The following is an 18,595-nucleotide window of genomic DNA, read 5'->3' as shown; positions in this document are numbered from 1 at the left end:
CAGTTTTCCACATGCTCCGAACATAATAGCTTCACGAAGCATGCCGCAATCAACTTTACCATCCAGTCGTAGAAAAATAGGTCCAGGCAAAATATTTTGTAGATTTGCTATAGGCAAACAAGATTTTGCTGAGGCCATTTGAGCAAAAGAAATTCAAAGCACAGCAACTATGATAGCTCCACAAACTTCCTTCCCTATATGTTCATTGCTTGGCACCAAGAAGGAAAAATGTTCGTAAAGGGCTCAGCTCAAGATTCAAACTAACCAAGTTGGCTTTCTCTAGGTATAATCGCAAAAGATGTGCAGAGGGCATTCATTTGCCTAAGAACACAATTGACTTTGAAAATGGGAAATAAGCATCGGTTACATACTGGTTACTGCAGTTTGAACCAGAGGCTGACTCTCTCCGTTTCGATTCTGAGCGTAGACACTGACCACATACTCCACTGTGGGCTGCAAGCCTTCAATGGTCATTTCTGTTTGATCTGCAAAGGGAGTGAAAAGCAAATGCATCTATGTCATCCACTGTAAGGTCAGCTCAGTGACTTTCAGAGTTCTGTAATAAACACACGGTGGCCCAGAATTTTCATTTGCAGAATTACCATGAAAACATGGATGAGTCGGATATGAATTTCCCTTGGACAAACACGTTCTTTGCTAATACAAACTGCCATACTGGAGTAAAGTCAAACTAAAGGAGACACTCTAAAATTTAATATGATGTCTCCAACAATGAAGGATGCTGCTCTTGGAAAAAATGAAAATTAGCCTGACCTCAAGATACTACCTTGGGATCCTGATTTCACCAGCATTTTATATAAAAACAAAAACAAGAGTTAAAAGGATCTTAAAAAGTTAGACCATCCCTCTCTTTGGTGTGCATGATAAACAAACCCACAAAGATAGATCTAATCATGTAAGATGTTCACACCATCAAACAGAACTATGCATGTAAAAGTAGAAACACACTTATCCTAAAAATGCTACCATGGAGGGAGTTTGTAACAATCTTGAGCCTTGAGTTCACAAATGGGGATCTCTGATGCATGATATGAAAATATATAGTACTTCAGACCTAGGTGGCCATTTATATTAAAAACCATATGGTGTGACCCTATTCTGTTTATCCTGATGTATGTGAGATGCTGGTTTTTCTTACCTGGACCCGCAGTTTTAGTTTTTGATGGTCCTGGGCCATTTTTGGGAGTAGTGGTCACTCTGTAGCCAGTAACAGGGGAACTTGAAGGCAGCCATCTGACACTAATGCTGTTTTCCTGAACGTCAGTCACTTGCATCTGTGCTGGCTTGTCAATTTCTACACATAAACACAAGGAGAAATCAGTGAAGCCCCAGTCCGTGGGGACAAGAATGGACAAGTCTTGTTTCCAGTTCTGGTATGTACAGAATCATCTCTTATTACCATTAAACGACTCACAGGTGTATCTTTTGCAAAAACACAGAGATTGCCTTCTGGAGGTGGGGCATGCATCTAGATGCCATTACCTATTTTCAAGATGGCTGCTTCATTCACAAAGACTATATTCCAAGTAGGTGTTTGTCTTCTTATCACCTCATTCCTTCACTCATTAACGAATATATTGAACACCCTCTATGCTTGTCTCTATTGCAGGCACATGGAATATATCCATTAACAAAATACAAAAAATCCCTTTGTATATCTGGTGATACTTCTTTGTATATCTGGCTCAAAACTCTGCTGGCTGTCTATGTTGTTTCTTATTAAAAAAGAAAACCAGGGGCGCCTGGGTGGCTCAGTCGGTTGAGCCCCTGACTTCAGCTCAGGTCATGATCTCGCTGTCTGTGAGTTCAAGCCCCGCGTCAGGCTCTGTGCTGACAGCTCGGAGCCTGGAGCCTGTTTCAGATTCTGTGTTTCCCTCTCTTTGCCCCTCCCCTAATCATGCTCTGTCTCTCTCTGTCAAAAACAAATAAACATAAAAAAAAAAAATTTAAAAAAAAAGAAAAGAAAAGAAAACCAATTCCACATGAGGAGAGTACTTTGGAAGAACTCTGTAAAACTAAGTAAATATTCCCATGTCACCTCAGAGCAGGGGTTGGTACCTGTTCGATAATCAATGGAAATTGGCTTGCTGCTTGCTGGGCTGTCTCCACGGCCAGTGACAGCATACACGGTGATGGTGTAGTCCGCTCCAGGTTTCAGGCCACTGATGGTAGCTGTGGACTTGCTCCCAGGCACAGTGAACTCCTGGACAGGGCTATTTCCTCCTGTGTGAAAACAGGTTAGTTCAAAATGTGAGGGGCTAAGAAATAGTCGGTGATTGTTGAGTAACTATAATAACATATTGAGACAGCCGTTAGTCACACGTTTTCTTATTCCTCTTAAAAGAGTGCTATTAATAGGGCCTAAACAGAAACATATTTATTTATGCATATAGTGAACCTTAATAAGTGTGTAAAAATTGGGAGAAAATCACAGTTAATGCTTAACTGTGGAATGCTTAACATTCCAGCTTTAAAATGTCTCTGAATTGTGGGTTAAGATTAGAAGAAGAAAGAAGGTAAGTCCTCAACCCAGACTGCATAGACTGTGTTCCTTTTTCAAAATATTAATGCAATATATTCATGTTAAATAAAATTTTGAAGGGGTGCCTGGATGGCTCAGTCGGTTAAGCATCTGACTCTTGATTTCAGCTCGGGGCATGATCTTATAGTTCATGAGTTTGAGCCCCATATCGGGCTCTGTGCTGACAGTGTAGATCCTGCTTGGGATTCTCTGCCTCCCTCTCTCAATGCCTCTCTCTCTCCCTCAAAAATAAATAAATATTAAAATAAATAAATAGATAAATAAAATTTTGAAAATATAGGAAAGTAAAAAAAAAATACAAATCACTTATCATTTTACCACTGATAATATATTTGTGAATTTTGAATTCTTTCTTCCTCAGCCCTTCTATTCCCCCTTTAGTATTACATTTTTTTTCTTGATTTTTTTTCTTGATTTTGCCACCCATTATAGCATACGTATTTTTTCACATCATCTTAGAAAAGACAAGGCTCCTCTGAATGGACTTGCCAAAGTTTCTTTACATACGTATCCATTGCTGGGCGTTCAGGTTACCCACAACACATTCCGACTTGATCGGAATGAAACAGCGTCTTCCTAACGCACCTGTTTCTCCATAGGTGATCCTGTAATATCTCACTGTGACAGCGGGAGCATCCCAGCTTATCAGGAGGCTGGTGGGGGTGGCGGCGATGACTTCCAGGTCCCTCGGAACATCAGAAACTAGAAAAACATGGGAAAGTTGCCACATCTATAACTTTCAAACAATGCCCAGATTCACTCTTCGCTCATTTTTCAAGTCAGCGCCTTTATAATTCTCCCATATAATAATGTAAATACTATGCAAGATTAGTAGAATTAAAAATTATGAACAATTCACGGTTAAGGGGTTAAAAAGGCAATTCAAATTGTGATGAAATCATTATTACAAATTTATCATAGTGCTTTTTTCTTCAACTTTTTATTTTGAAAAATTGTTAAACAACAGAGAAGTCACAAAAATAATATACTGAACACCTATATCCCCTTCTCACAGGCATTTGCTAATTGGTAACATCTGCCACATTTGCTTGTCTCTGTCTTTCTGTTAGTCCACTTGAGACTGAGGTACAGATATCATCATGCTACTTCTCCCCCAATTACTTCAGTATCCATCTCCTAAAAATAATGACACTATTACATTAAAATAATTGTGTTTTTAAAGGAACTTTGAAACAGGGACTTTCTTAATATTTTGAATAAAACTTTAGGTATTGGAAACATATAAATATCTAAATTCAGTGAGAAATTTTTTGCAATAAAAAAATGATCTTCGGGGCACCTGGGTGGCTCAGTCAGTTAAGCATCCAACTTCAGCTCAGGTCACGATCTCACGGTTTGTGGATTCGAGCCCCGCATCAGGCTCTGTGCTGACAGCTCAGAGCCTGGAGCCTATTTCGGATTCTATGACTCCCTCTCTCTCTGCCCTTACCCAACTTGTGCTCACGCTCTCTATCTCTCTCAAAAAATAAAAACTAAGATGTTCATTAAAAAATGATCTTTGATACAGTCTAAGAAGGAGATTTTCTCCACATACACTCTCACTTCTCTCTCCATGTCTTATAACCACAATCTATTTTTAAGAGACAATGACTCAGACAACACAAAGCTGTTTCGCAGAAGACACCCCCTGCACAGGAAAGTCCTCGGAGTTTCTTTGCAGACCAGAAAACAAGTTACCTGTTGCCTGTTGGCCAATCAAGGGAGGACTTTCCTCTCTGCCATTAAGAGCAACGATGCTGACCACATATTCTGTGCCCGGAATGAGATTGGTGAGGGTGATGGAATTCCGAGACGGGGGCACCCGATCTTCCCGAGGTCTTCCACCAGTGTGCTCAGGGTGATGGCGAATCCGGTAGCCAGTGATGGTGGCTCGAGGAGCAATCCAATGGACGGTGAAAGAGTGGGCAGTGATATCAGAAAAGTCTATGCCAGTTGGGGAATCGAGACCTGTGTTTCCCACCCAGGGGAGAAAGGTGGGGATGGGGAAAGACACCACCAGTTTAGAAGGTGAGGAAGAATGCAGGGAAGGTAACACACAGCCTTCTGTCTGTCCTTTCTCATTAACACAACATATTGCCATAAACCTCAAGTTATGAAGCACTGATTCTAAGCCACACACAAATTTCGAAATCCTAAACTGACTCAGTTCCAAATGGCCAACTCAAGCTCTTTTTTCTTTTGCTAAATAATCCAAGTTATGTATGTGTGTTGTTATTCTAGGCTTCTGCATCACTCTTAAAGATGGGTGTTTAAGATACCCTGGGAATTATTTTCAAATGCTTCAGTGTTCAAGTATTCCACGTTTCTATCCTGTGTCTCTCAAAATAAGGCAAGTTATGCCCACTCTCAAGCTTTTGGCTCTCAAGGAAGTTTTCTATACTCAAAGGGAACTGATAGGTCAATGGGGTGATAATAATGCTAAACATAAAGCTCTCAAAAACTAAAACAAGACATCATCCTGGACAAATTACAATGCAGGTAAGTCCTCATGAATTGAAAATTTAGTGTACCATGGAAAAAGTAATCAGAATTTAGAGTTTATCTCAAATTCAAGTCACTTAATCTCTCTGGGACTACCAGAAAATTTTTATTTTACTACTAATAATTACTTATTCTATTCAATAACATATTCAAACCAAATTGAGATGTCACAACTTTTTTGGGGAAGCAAGTGGATTATAATACATAAGTTAATGGATACATCACATTGCAGTTTCTTAAAAGGAATAATTAATAGAAGCCCTCATATTTAAGGACTTTAATGTAATATTATGGGATTCAAGGGGCGCCTGGGTGGCGCAGTCGGTTAAGCGTCCGACTTCAGCCAGGTCACGATCTCGCGGTCTGTGAGTTCGAGCCCCGCGTCAGGCTCTGGGCTGATGGCTCGGAGCCTGGAGCCTGTTTCCGATTCTGTGTCTCCCTCTCTCTCTGCCCCTCCCCCGTTCATGCTCTGTCTCTCTCTGTCCCAAAAATAAATAAAAAACGTTGAAAAAAAAATTAAAAAAAAAAAAAAAATTATGGGATTCAAATCAACTTCTTTACATTATGCATGCATATTTCATCAAGCAGATAAAAAAGATAAACTTGTTGGCTTAGCAAAGGAGGGAAAAGACTTCCATGACAAGGACAGTGTTGGGTCAGCCTTAGAGCTGCCTAATGAAAAGGAATGTTCGCTATCTCTAAATAAATAGGGATTATATTATTCTTGGGTGATTTTTTACAAGGACAGATAACAAAGTTCCTGGACTATTTTGAGTCCCCTCTGGAAGCAGAGAGTATAATCTTAGTCACTGGAAATCAGGATAATACTTGAAGAAGTATCATTTAATTTTTAAGACCGGTGATCAAAAAGGAATGACAAGGTTATAGCACCACTACCATCACAAGAATGGAGATGTAGTTTTAGAAGCAGTATTCTACTTTACTATTAAAATTGGTAGGTGAGAGCTATTTGATAAGCATACTGCCAACATGACTCACCTGTTTTCTGTCTTCCTCTAAGAGGTGTGCTCTCGTGTTGTTCGTAAACACTGGAGACACTGACCAAATATTCGGTGCCAGGCAGGAGATCTGAAGAGGCAAGTGGCACTTACTTTTAAATTGTGCTCAAAAGCATGAAAAAGCAAAGCACCCTTAGGACTATTTCAACTGATAAAATACAAAAAGGTTCAGTCCTATAACTGACTTATACTGACATGACTATTGCTACCTGGAGATGGGCTGTAACAAGGTGATAAGGAAAGGTCACCTCACCCTGTGACATCTCTAAGCTCTGCCCTCAGTTCCACTTCTGAGAGTGATTCAGCCGTCTGCAATAAGATGGTCGCTGCCATGTAATATTATCTCTGTCATCCACTTAATATGGTATCTATTGAAGGCATATAGTAATAATGACCGTGGCACTGTGGATTATCATTTACTCCTCACCAACAACCCCAGGAAGTAGTTTGCTACAATTGACAGTGGACTTATGGCCATACAATAAACTACAAATATTTAAAGTATACAGTTTTGACAGGTTGTGGTGTATGTAGGAACTTATGAAAACATCACCACATTCATAACAACGAAAGTACCCATTTCCCCCAAAAGTTTGGTTTATAACCATCCCCATTTTACACAGGAGAAAACTGAGGTGCAGAAAAGTCATCTTCTTTGGTGTACTTACCCTAGATCATATAGGATTTGACCCAGACCAAGACCAGTGGTCTTAATAATTAACCTTTACTGGAAAAGAGTCCTATTCCATGAGGAAAGTGATTGGTTCCACCATATTGAAGGAAGAACAGACTACTTAAAAAATTACATACACATTCCTGAGTATCCTCTACTCTTAATTTTGAGGTCCCCAGAAAGGTACAGAGTAGGGTTTCTAACCTTTGAATTCCTACTCAGTAGACCTCATTCCCCTCTACACCATCTCCTCTTCAGCCTTTGTACAGAGGCCGCAAGGTTTGGGAAAGCACCAGACTAAAGAGCTGGATACTTAGACTCTACTTCCCTTATTCCTGCTTGCCCAGGGGCAATTGACTTAGCCACTAGAGACCTCGGTTGCTTCATCTGTAAAATTGGGTAATAATGGCTTCTCTGGGGGGCGGCGGGGGGGATGGCTACCTTGCAGTCTAGAGGAGGATCTAAAATAAGATCTTAGAATGTGTGATGAACATGTGACCAGTCAGTGGGGCAGACAGTGGTCCTGAAGCAGGAGCTGTGTAATGAGCAATGCTGTAACTACTGACTCCAGAGTAATCGAGAACAGAAACAACAGCCCTGTTGATAGGCAGAACTAAGGATGTTCTCACCCTCAGCCATGAAATGAGAAGCCAAGACTATAGTCACGTTGAGCTAGCTGCCTTTCATTTTCTAAAATGTGTCTGCAACATAGAGGATATTTTCAGACCATCATTTGGTAATATACCTAAATGTGAGCTCTTTCTTTCCTTACGTAGAAACCTATGCTATTCTCATGTGCTTATTTTACTATTATGGTGAAAATAATAAGAAGCAACATTTACAGGAAAAACAGCACCGTGTTGCAGCTTCCTTCTATTTTCTTTAATAAACAATGTCTATTTCAAAAAGGTAGGATCCAGAAAGACACATAAATGGTTGCTGTTTATTTGAATGTTAGCTGTTTTCTGGGTCCTCAGCCTTCAGAGAAATCCTGCCAAAAGATTCTTTCTGAAGTACCAATTACACTTCTGGCTCTTTCTTCAAAACAGCATCATCCCGATCTATCCTGGTAACATGTCACTGTTTCTGTGTTTTCAGAAGCTGGAGATTACCCACTGGCACTTTTTTTTTTTTTTAATGAGAATAAAACAGATATGGTGACACTATTTTCAATCCTTATTGTTTCTCTCTCTGAACATCTAAATTTAGTCCTCTATTTTCTCTTGACATTCATTTATTTGTATGTGCTTATTTGGAAGCAGAATTTATTTGAAGTCTTCGAACTTCGCTGCTGGTGCTTTTCTACTGTGATCTTTAAAAAGTTGTGGATCTCAAAGATACATACATTAAAATAGTGACAAACATGACATCTTTCAAAGTGTACAGAGTCACACATCACATTTGGGGTTTTGTTTGTAGTTTTGCTGTAGCTGTCTTGATCTTAGTTGCTCCTCCCTGAGAACCCGGAATTCTCTCCTTGTGCTCTAGCTTAGCATTTATGGAACAGATACAGTTGACTGCTTACTTGTTAAGACCACTGCGTTGTCTGAAGGAGAGATGGACAACTCCGCAACATCTTCCTCATTCTTGACAGGGGAGTAGCGCACCAGGAGGTTGGTCAATTCAATGGACGGAGGTGGGGCCCAGGTGACACGCATAGTGTCTGGACCGATATTGGTGAATCTCAGGTCAGTGGGAGGAGGCACAGCTGGTTTCAAATAAGAAGGAAGACGGAGTCAATGTCACTTTTAAAATGAAAGGTAACAAAAATTAGCTGGAAAGGTAAAACCAATAGTTCATGCATTAAGGAAATGAGTCAGAATCATGCAAACAGTCTAATCTAAATCTGATCTAAATCATAGTGAACTACTGTTAAATATAAAACACTACACACAGTACTGTTAGGCCTCTTTAACCTTTCTGCCATCAGTACATTTCAAAGAATACTTTTCATCTACTTTCAAACATGTTGATTGTAAGTACATTATTAACACCAGTGACAGTTATTTTACCCCAGGCTGAAGAGGCTGAAGTTGCCACACAGCAAAGAGAAACACAGCGGTACTTTTCAAACACATGCACACAGACGAAAAGACAAGAGGTCCTACATTTCCCCTGATGTGAGATGACTACAGCTACCGGCATTGCTACGATCCCACTCCGTGAGTTCTACCTACGAGTGCAAAGGGTTCATGCAGATTGGTTCTCAGCATGTTTCTTACCATGCAGGGCAGAGAACCTTCGGAATGTTGCATGCTTGGCCCCAGACTGGTTAAAGAGGAGTTTCTTTACCTAGCCATGGCAATGCAATCCACAGTGCCCCAAAGTTTCTTTTTCTCCTATGTCAAGACCACCCCCTTCCAACTCGCCCTAAATTTGACTGGGTTTTTAAGTCCACTGCAAAGAGGGAACATGGTAGGGTTTATCAAGGAGTCGAAAGAAGAGCATAACGGCACATTCTATAAGTACCTCTCTCATAAACTGGTGCTCGTTATCCGAGTTGGTATTCATGTGAGATACTTTGTAAAAACTCCAAGTCTGCAAATTCATTTAACCTTTGCCATTTTGTGTTCAACAGATCAGATCTCGTTAGCTTTCTACACATTTGTGGCTTAAATGAAAGTGTCTTTAAGACCACTTGCATATGCCTGCATCCAATCAGTGTAGCATATACATTCAATTCCTTCGCCCCGGGCCTCAACCCACCCTCTCTTTCTTAATCATTGGCAAATCGCTGGCTTTTCCCACGAAACATCCATATTTAACCAGAGTGACTGGTGGCAGCATGCAACACCGTCCACGTCTCAAACACAGAAGTTTTCAAAATTCACCCGTTTGCTGTGTCAGTGTAGTAGGGGCACTCTCTCCGCCATTAATGAGAGTGATAACGCTGATGTCATAGTCAATGCCCGGCTCCAGCCCTGTCACTGTGTAGTATCCTACTGAGGAGTCCACAAAATCTTCAAAAATAGGGATACCTTCTCCTGCCGCAACTACTGTGATGCGGTACCCAATAATGGTGGAAGAGTTTAGCGGGGTCCACCTCAGGCCGATGCTTGAATCGGTTATATCAACAAAGCTTAGGTCAGTGAGTTGGGGCACCTCTATTGAGTTACAAAGCAAAGAGGGGCAAAAGGAAAATAGAGGCAAAAAAGAGGAAAAAATAAAGCAGTGTACATCAGGTTACCAGTGGTAATAATTGATGGAATGTTAAAGCAATGATGGTAATATGCAATCTTTTCCAAATTTTCTGAAGAGACATCCTAATCATCATGAATAGTTTGCTTTCCTGGGAGAATAAGACAGGTTACAATATTCTTTGGGATTTTCTTGCATTTTAGAAGTGTCTCTAAATAGTAGAGTTTGAACCTCTCAGATTCCTAAAAATCATAGGCCTATTTAGGAGGTCAAAACCATTTTTAGAACCTAGACATGATATCTGTAGTAAGTATCAACAATGCTGTTTTTTTTTGTTTTTTTTTTAAATCCAAACTGTTTTAGTAGGAAAATAGAGCTTGCATGAAGACGCTTAAAAAAAAAAACATCGGTGGGTTTTTCTTTCTTTTCCCATACAAAAACTCATGACAACATTATGGCCATAATGCTGATGCAGTATCATTGTATGGTGTGAAATGTGCCATTCAAAAGCACATTCAGGTGGAAGACAGACTTGAGTCCAATACTATTGCCAATATCTTGTTTAATTCATAATCAAAGTTATTTAATTAGCATTAGTAAAAGCATTCTACCAAACAGGGCAAAGGAGAACACCGCCTGTCCAATGCTTTCATTCGGTCACAATCCAATTTGGGGCAAATAAAAAACCTATCCCTAGATAGGTCTTTTCAGTGTTGTCTTTCAATCCACCAGAAAGAACACCCGAAGGTATGGCCTTTCTTTTTTTCTTCAGTTTTATGAAGGAAGGATTTGAAACTGCAAGACGAAGAATTGGACGTGTCAACCAAGTGCTAAGCCAATGCTCACATGTGGAGATAGGTACGATTGTACAGACAGCTGTTGAAAATGGATATGGACTGTAAAATCAGGGACAGATGTACCGATGGGATGCATTTACCATATTACTTTTAGCCTGTCAGTACAGAGGACAGACACATGACACTGTTTTAGTAATATTTCCACGTGAGCTGACAGTACAGAGTGAAGGCCATGGTTGCCACTCCATTACATACCCATCGCAACAAACAGCATCCCAGTGAAGCACAGAAAGTAAAGCGGTGTTAACAGCAAAAGCATTTGTCCAAATAGTTGCTTTGACTTCATGGTTTGGGAGAGTGTGGTTGGGAGGTCAGAATTAAATCCCAAATGTATCTGACACACTCAGCCATCTGGGGATTAAGATATCAGTCCCCACTCTCATCGAATCTGCCACTCTTAGGATAACTGCTTATTGTTCCATTACCTGGGATGATGGTATCAGAGATAGGGGCACTTTCCTTGTCATCTTTGACGGTGTAAACACTGACATTGTACTCCAAGCCAGGACTCAGGTTTTCAAAAGTGCAGGAACTCTGATCTGCATGGACCACTTCTTCCAAAGAATATCCCTGTTGGCCATTTGTAGGGGTGGTGGTAATTCTATAACCAGTAATGTCTAGAGAGGACAGAAAGGAGGAAGTTACTGCACAGAGCATTTGTGACCCAGGCTGAATCAAAGTAGACCCCAATGATGGACCCACAGAAGGGAATGGGGAAAGGACCCAGCATTTATTGAGGACTCTCCTGTTATTCAGTGCTACAACAACCCTTTGAGGCAGGTATTAATATCCTCCGTTTAAAGAAAATCTTGGAATGGGGGAGTGATTACCATAGGCTGTCTGACTCCTAATCCAGGTTCCTTTTACCACTCACTATACCCTGCTTTGCCTTAACAGATCATCTTCAGGACAGATGAGGAATCTTCCATTTTACCTGCTTAGTCTGGAATGGTTCTCAACCCTAAGCATATTCCCCAATGTGGGCTCTCCTAATTTACAAGGTCTGAACCTATGGGATTTACAGGAAGGGAATAAGGAAAGGAGACAAAGTGAAAAACAAAAGTGGCTATACTTATATTGTATACAAAAAATGCTCACTGTGGAAGATGTAAGGAATCATAGAAACTGGGCAGTAAGAGTGTTGAGGGGGAAGAGAGAGACATTCAAATTAAAACAGTGATAATTAGAGATCCACAGGGACCAGACTAAATGAGAAAATATGTTTAAGTTAAACTTACTAAAGGGTGAGGAACAGGCTAGACACGAAAATGGTGTCTAGACAAGAAAGTCCAAGTGGATGGAAATAAAGGTTTAGGTCATTACATTTGCTAGTGACCATCCAGACAGGCAGCCTAGACCATCCACGAAGACTAAATGTTAATGATCTGGTTTCAAACAAGCATACGACTTGCCAGCTTAAAGTTTCAAACTGGAGGTCATTTCTGTCTTTCATCACCTTTAGAGTTTTGTGGTGCCTCTCATGACAAAATATTTGTAAAACTTCATTGAATAGTATACTTAGACTCTCTAACAATAGACAAAAGGAAATTTCTGCAGTATGATTTCAGCCTTTTTTTTTTTCTGGCAATTTTGAGCGCCACTGAGCAATAGGTACCATCCAGAATGGTTTCTGTCAGCCCTCATGATTCCCTACAGCTTGATAAGGGTCTGCCTTGTTCACTTTCCTGTTTTCTAAAGACACATGCAGTGAAACACTCTACATGTCACTCTGTGATGTATGCTCACGTACTATATTTTTTATGGAAAGCTGGGTACTTATAATGTTGACCCTTTCTCTCAAAGTTTCCAACACCTTTGTCCTGTGACAGTACCACACAGACTTGCCCTTGATACATCCCAGGCTTACCTGGAGTGGTGCTCCTCTCCCAGGACACTGTAAGCACACCGGTGTCGGGGTTTGCCTCCAGGTGCAGGTTTGTGGGTGGAGACAATGCTATGCAGAAAAAAGTTTAAGTTACAAGTTAAAGCTAACACCAAGCACTTGACCTGTGGAATGTTTCTTGCTGCCCTTTCCTTCTCTCCCTCCCTTCCTTTCCCTTCCCTCCCCTCCCCTTCCCTTCCTTCTTTCCTCTTTCTTTTTTCTCTCTCCTCTGTCTCCCCCTCCCTCCTTCCATCCCTTCTTTTTAAGAATCAGTAAAAACATAATAGAAGCTATACTATGAAACCATGGTGGACAGCAATTCTCTGAGACCATTTTTTTTACAATTAACAATTTTGAAATACTATTGACATTCTTTCTGTCTTTCCAGTTCATAAATATTTTTGACATTAGAAAGAACAGTTCTGATGCCATGGAATATATGACAAGAGTTGAACTTGCTGCTCCAAATTTAGAAATAGCTAATAAGATAAGGAGACATGGGATCTTCCTCTAACACCGTCATCAGAAGCAAAAAGTGAGACTGATATCAGTTATTTTTACAAGTTGGAACAGTTTTAAAAGCTAAAAGAAAAGAGGCAAAGGACTCCTCTTACGTGTCACAACTTTCTTTACAATCGGTGTATCTCTCTCCTGCCCATCTCTCAGGACCGAGATGGTGTAAATGTATTCCACGCCTGGAGTCAGGCCAGACACGACGATGCTTCCTGACTCTGAAGTCACTTCTCGTGGTGCTTCCCCTCCCTGGCTTGGTCGTACACCCAGCTAGAAGAAGGAAAGCAAAATAAACACCAAGGGCAAATATTTCCAGAGCTAGGTTACTGCCAAGAGGTTTTGGTCATGCTTTGTATAATGTGAGCTTCTATGCACACTGCATGCTGTGCTTTTATTAGGGAATGAGTTGGCGCCTGCCTTTCGCTCTATTAGATTCTTCAACTGGAAGCTCCCTGGACTGGGGGCGCAAGGTGGGAGAGGTATCTTCCCAAACTGCATTACATTGGCTTGTAATGGAAGTCTCTGGAGAAATGTCATTACATAAGGTTTTGCTTGATAAATAATCTCCTGATATAAACCAGAAGTACACAGAGGCTTGAGGCAACATGGCAGTTCATTTCTATTTTCTTTTTTTTCTTTTTATTATTTATTTATTTATTTATTTATTTATTTATTTATTTAGTTTTTTGAGAGAGAGAGAGAGCAAGCGGGGAAGGGGCAGAGAGAGAGGGAGACACAGAATCTGAAACAGGCTCCAGGCTCTGAGCTGTCGGCACAGAGCCTGACACGTGGCTCAAACATATGGCTGGTGAGATCATGGCGTGAGCCGAAGTCAGATGCCTAACCGACTGAGCCACCCAGGTGCCCCTCTATTTTCTTTTTTGCTGGAAGAAATCCTCTAGCACTTTTTTTAATGAGTTATGAACATTCAATGTAAAGGTTAGTAGAGCCTTTAACATTTTGTACTTCAGAAACATTTCTTTTGAAGAAGTATGTTCATAGCTTAAACTGCAGGACAGTATATTACAAAAGAAGAATTAAAATAAATGTGCCCATAATTTTCAATTTTTTAATATTTTATTTCAAAACCTAGGCAATACCGTATCATCAAACAGTGTTCTACTCTAGAGACGTCCTTTGTAGGTTACAAGGCTTCTGAAAGTCAGAATGACACGATTAAGGAGAATTTGAAAGGTAATCTTCAAAAACCGTTTCTCTATATTTAAGTAGCATAATCATCAATATGGCTATTTGCATATTTCAAAAAAGAAGTGACCTTTGGTGTATTTTTTTAAACAAGCTGTCATTGGGATTTAGTCTTGATTTCCAATTATAATAAATATTTCTCTCCCTATACTCTAAATGCCAAAGAAAGGAATTCTTTTAAACATATTCATTTGTATTCATCACTTTCCTAATATCATTACTTTAAAGAACATGAATCCAGATATCTACAGGGTAGACCTTAATCTTAACTTCTATTAAGAAATTCACCCAAGGGGCTTTGAACAAGTTGAGATGAAATGATTGGATGAAAATGTGATTTTTAAGTGACTCTGACTTTAATTGGTCTCTCTAAATGGGTTTTTGTGAACTTGTTGACACCCATTTAGAACAACACAACAAATGGCGTTTCCTTATATATTTTAAAATGCAGTCCCCTGGGGGAAAGGATGGAGAAAATCAGATAACAACAACAGTTCCATACTAATGTTTTATCCTTTTGCGAAGCACATCCGCAGCCTCAGTCCATCCTTCCAGAAATCCAGTGAGGCCACAGTAATGTTATACCTGGACAATGCGGTCAGAGAGGCACAGACAGAAGCAGCGAATAAAACCCAGGTCTCCTGACTCCCAAACATCCTGTTTCTACCACATTCAGAAACATAAGTCCACTTCAGGGCTGTCTCACAAGAGGTTAGGGATATCTGCAATTTACCTTAAAACCAATCCTTGGAGCAGGTGTCCACGTGATCACAATGGTGGTCTCAGTGACCTCTGTGTTGTAAGGTGGAACAGAGCCGAGAGGCTGCCCTGTGAAATAGAATCAATGCATGTGTTCAATGTGCTGGAATCACAGACTATTGCACAGAATGCATGTAGCAATTTTTTTGTTTTTGTTTTGTTTTTGTTTTTTCAGAGAAAGAGAGAGCGAGAGTGGGGAGAGGGGCAGAGAGAGAGAGAGAACCTCAAGCAGGCTCCACACCCAGCACAGACCCCAACGCAGGTTCAATCCCACAACCCTGGGATCGTGACCCGAACCGAATTCGAGTCATCTGCTCAACCGACTGAGCCACCCAAGCACCCCAGTAACAATTACTTTTATGGAGAACCTCTGTTTACTCAGCTAGTGGATCCTGAATGTAACACCCTCACTGGGTGAGAATTTGGAGTAGGTCAGCGCTTCTCAGTCTTTTCTGTGCCACACAAGTTGTCTGACACCTGGCTAAAATGCAGGTTCTGACTCTGTAGGACCAACATGGGGCTAGAAGTTTGCATTTCTGGAATGCTGATGCTGAGTCCATGCATCGTACTTGAGTGACAAAGAGCTAAGTGGCAAAGAAGACACTTTCAAGTCCTTGCAGTCTATGATTTGTGTCTTTTCATCAAGTTTGGGATTTGAATTTTAGGACAATTAATTTCCCTGGAGAATCCCATTTGAAATATGAAACTGACCACAAATTGATTATCATTCTGCTTTTTAAATCATTAATTTGAGAACAATAGTTAAATTACAGATGAGATCTGAAAATAGCCTTAAGTTGAATTATTCCATAATTATGGTCAATTATTTTTGGTTGCAATAAGAAATGCCACATGAAAGTTAAACAAAATCTGCCATTAAAGACACACTTAAAAATTCTAAAGGTTCCTTAAATATGTGATTACCCATTTAGGATAATCAGACTGAAAAAATTTAGTACTCTGCCACTGAAATTAAGAATTATAACAAAAGTTAATTTTGCATCTCCTAACATCCTAACCTCACTGTTATTTCTCTTAATAAAAATATTACTTTAAAAAGAAAAAAACAGAAAAGAGGAGTGCCTGCGTGGCTCAGTTGGTTAAGCGACTGACTCTTGATTTCGGCTCTGGTTATGATCTCATCGTTTGTGAGATCAAGCCCTGGACTGGGCACTGCACTGAGTGTGGAGCCTGCTTGGAATTCTCTCTCTCCCTCTCTCTCTGCCCCTCCCCCCCTCACATGCACACTCTCTCTTTCTCTCTCCCAAAATAAATAAACAGTAAACAAATTTAAAAACAAGAAGAGAAAGGATGAAAGAGTATGTGTACACAAACTTAAGATAGACATTTTCGGGGTACCTGGGTGGCAGTTGGTTAAGCGTTTGACTCTTGGTTTTGGCTCAGGTCATGATCTCACGACCTGAGTCATGAGATCAACTCATGAGTTCGATGAGTTCACAACTTCATGAGTTCACAAGTTCGAACCCCACATTGAGCTCTGTGCCAACAGCACAGAGCCTGCTTGGGATTCTCTCTCTTGCTCTCTCTCTGCCCCTCCCCACCTCGCACTGTCTCTGTCTGTAAATAAATAAATAAATAAATAAACTTAAAAAAAAAAAAGATAGACATTTTCAACAGTCCTATGAATCTTACTACAGAATTAGAATCTCTAAAATATAATCGGCTGAACAACTAAACCTTGTAATAAGGAAATGAGCATTTCAATAACTGGCTGCTATGGGAAAGGTGAGGTCTCAAAAGCCAAGACATTTGAACAGGGCAAGTGTCAAATTCAAGGGTTTCAAGTGTGTTGCCAGCTCGGATCACGTGTTTGGTGTCTTCATAATTCCTTCTTTTTTATGTACCAACCAAATTCTGTGCCCACTGGGGGAAACAACTATTAAATGCATTTATGCTAAATTGTGAATGGCTGGTGAGACAGTCATCCCCCAGAGGCACACACATGGAAATTAAAAGTCTCAAGACCCCACTCACTACTCAGCGCCATTCATCTTCCCTGTGATCACATGGGAATTCAGGCACCATTGCAATTCTTCCTTCCCCCCACTCCCCAGTATGGACTTTAATGTGTGATTTTAAAAACTGTTTTGAAAATACTGTGTGGGGGAAAAATAAAATATGTGTGTGGGCTACTTTGTAATTACTTACTCTAATGGCCAAATTGAAGTTCTACTGGTTTAGTGAGCTTTTTCCTAACTATGTTATTATTTCAAGGGTGTTTTGGGGGGAACCAGGATGGGTAATCCATGGTGCCTTCCCAGAGTCTCTGAAATCATACACCACTTGGCTGCTGCTGACTTTGACAAAATGCCGTGGCCAGCCCTGAGTGACCATGTTAATGGCCACCAAAAAAAAAAAAAAAAAATTCAGAAAGCAAGCAGCTTCTTGTACTGAACATCTGTGAAAGCCACAACTTTTTCACAAATTACATTCTTTTCAACTGTCTTGGGCTTCAAGACTGGGTGTTTTCTACTGCTTGAGCCAGCCAGCTAGAATCTTCCTAAGTTTAAGATGATGCTCTCTGCCTGGGAAGACCATTACAGGAAAGTCTCCAAACCACAAACCCACAAACTGATGTCAAACAAAGGATGTGACTGTAGTATGAATTATGGGTTCTGGCAGGTCATACATGAAGAATAGCCTAGCTGTTAAAGAAATAAAATTTGCCCTATTTATAAAGGAATAAGCTGTATTTTCCCCAGAAACAGCCCCCCACCCCCACCCTCACATTTGCTTTTAAGAATTTGGCACAAGTTGTAAAATCCAGAAAAGTTCTTCCCAGAATTAAGCTTCGTAAGACAGTAAAAAGCTACAGAAACTTACAGCAATTTCAAAAATATGCAAGCCCTACTGATGTTTATAGCCTCAGAGAGTTCTCCAAGTTCAAATGAAGTTGTGGAACTCCCTACTTAAGTAGGTTTATTTAAATTGAAGCTTGGTTGAACTGTTTTCGTTCTCATTCTTCCCTCAATCATCTATTCAGTGAATATTTTTTGAAAGCGTACTGTGTGCAAGGCACTATGTTAACCTTTATCTAATAAAATTAGTTTTGACTATCAGTACTTCCCTTAACTCAAATATAATTTTATTTTATATAAATATACTGTGCAGAGAATAAAAATAACATGTCCAATATATCAAAGTCTCCAAATAGTCTACACTGACCTGCCATACTCTACTTAATTACTGTTAGTACCAGTGAAAATGGTTTTTCTTTCGTGGGCACTCAGTCCAACAAAAGAAACTACACAAAATATGTATCATGTTAAGGAGTGAAAAAGTAAAAATGATAATTTGTAGAATCATATGTGGTCAGAAAAAGGCTAAATCTACTGAAATCTCCATTCTAATTCATAAAGGGCATCTGTAAGAAATAGATATTTACAAGAAATATAAAACACTGGTTTCGTATTAATGGATTCTAGAGTATCTTAGTAACATGTAACATAAAATAGCAAAATT

General features: G+C 40.0%; 1 protein-coding gene across 12 annotated transcripts in view; it reads right to left on the bottom strand.

Moving 5' to 3' along the window:
- The window catches only part of FN1 (fibronectin 1), a 70,096-nt gene that overhangs the window by 19,403 nt on the left and 32,098 nt on the right, over positions 1-18,595 (bottom strand). For 6 of the 12 annotated variants that reach the window (XM_053905111.1, XM_053905116.1, XM_053905130.1 and 3 more), the window contains exons 21-32: positions 15,087-15,181; positions 13,249-13,417; positions 12,620-12,706; positions 11,178-11,369; positions 9,589-9,861; positions 8,283-8,465; positions 6,065-6,154; positions 4,262-4,531; positions 3,149-3,265; positions 2,080-2,244; positions 1,160-1,315; positions 372-485 (exon numbers count right to left, since the gene is read on the bottom strand). In XM_053905111.1, coding sequence (XP_053761086.1) covers positions 372-485; positions 1,160-1,315; positions 2,080-2,244; positions 3,149-3,265; positions 4,262-4,531; positions 6,065-6,154; positions 8,283-8,465; positions 9,589-9,861; positions 11,178-11,369; positions 12,620-12,706; positions 13,249-13,417; positions 15,087-15,181 — 1,911 coding nt within the window. The remainder of the gene's footprint in view (positions 1-371; positions 486-1,159; positions 1,316-2,079; positions 2,245-3,148; positions 3,266-4,261; positions 4,532-6,064; positions 6,155-8,282; positions 8,466-9,588; positions 9,862-11,177; positions 11,370-12,619; positions 12,707-13,248; positions 13,418-15,086; positions 15,182-18,595) is intronic. The other 6 variants (XM_053905119.1, XM_053905125.1, XM_053905140.1 and 3 more) reach the window with 1 other exon arrangement.

Source organism: Panthera pardus, unplaced genomic scaffold (assembly GCF_024362965.1).
Source record: "Panthera pardus isolate Hobbes unplaced genomic scaffold, ASM2436296v1 HiC_scaffold_10, whole genome shotgun sequence".
NCBI lineage: Eukaryota > Metazoa > Chordata > Mammalia > Carnivora > Felidae > Panthera > Panthera pardus.
This window is presented reverse-complemented; position numbering and strand designations above follow the sequence as displayed.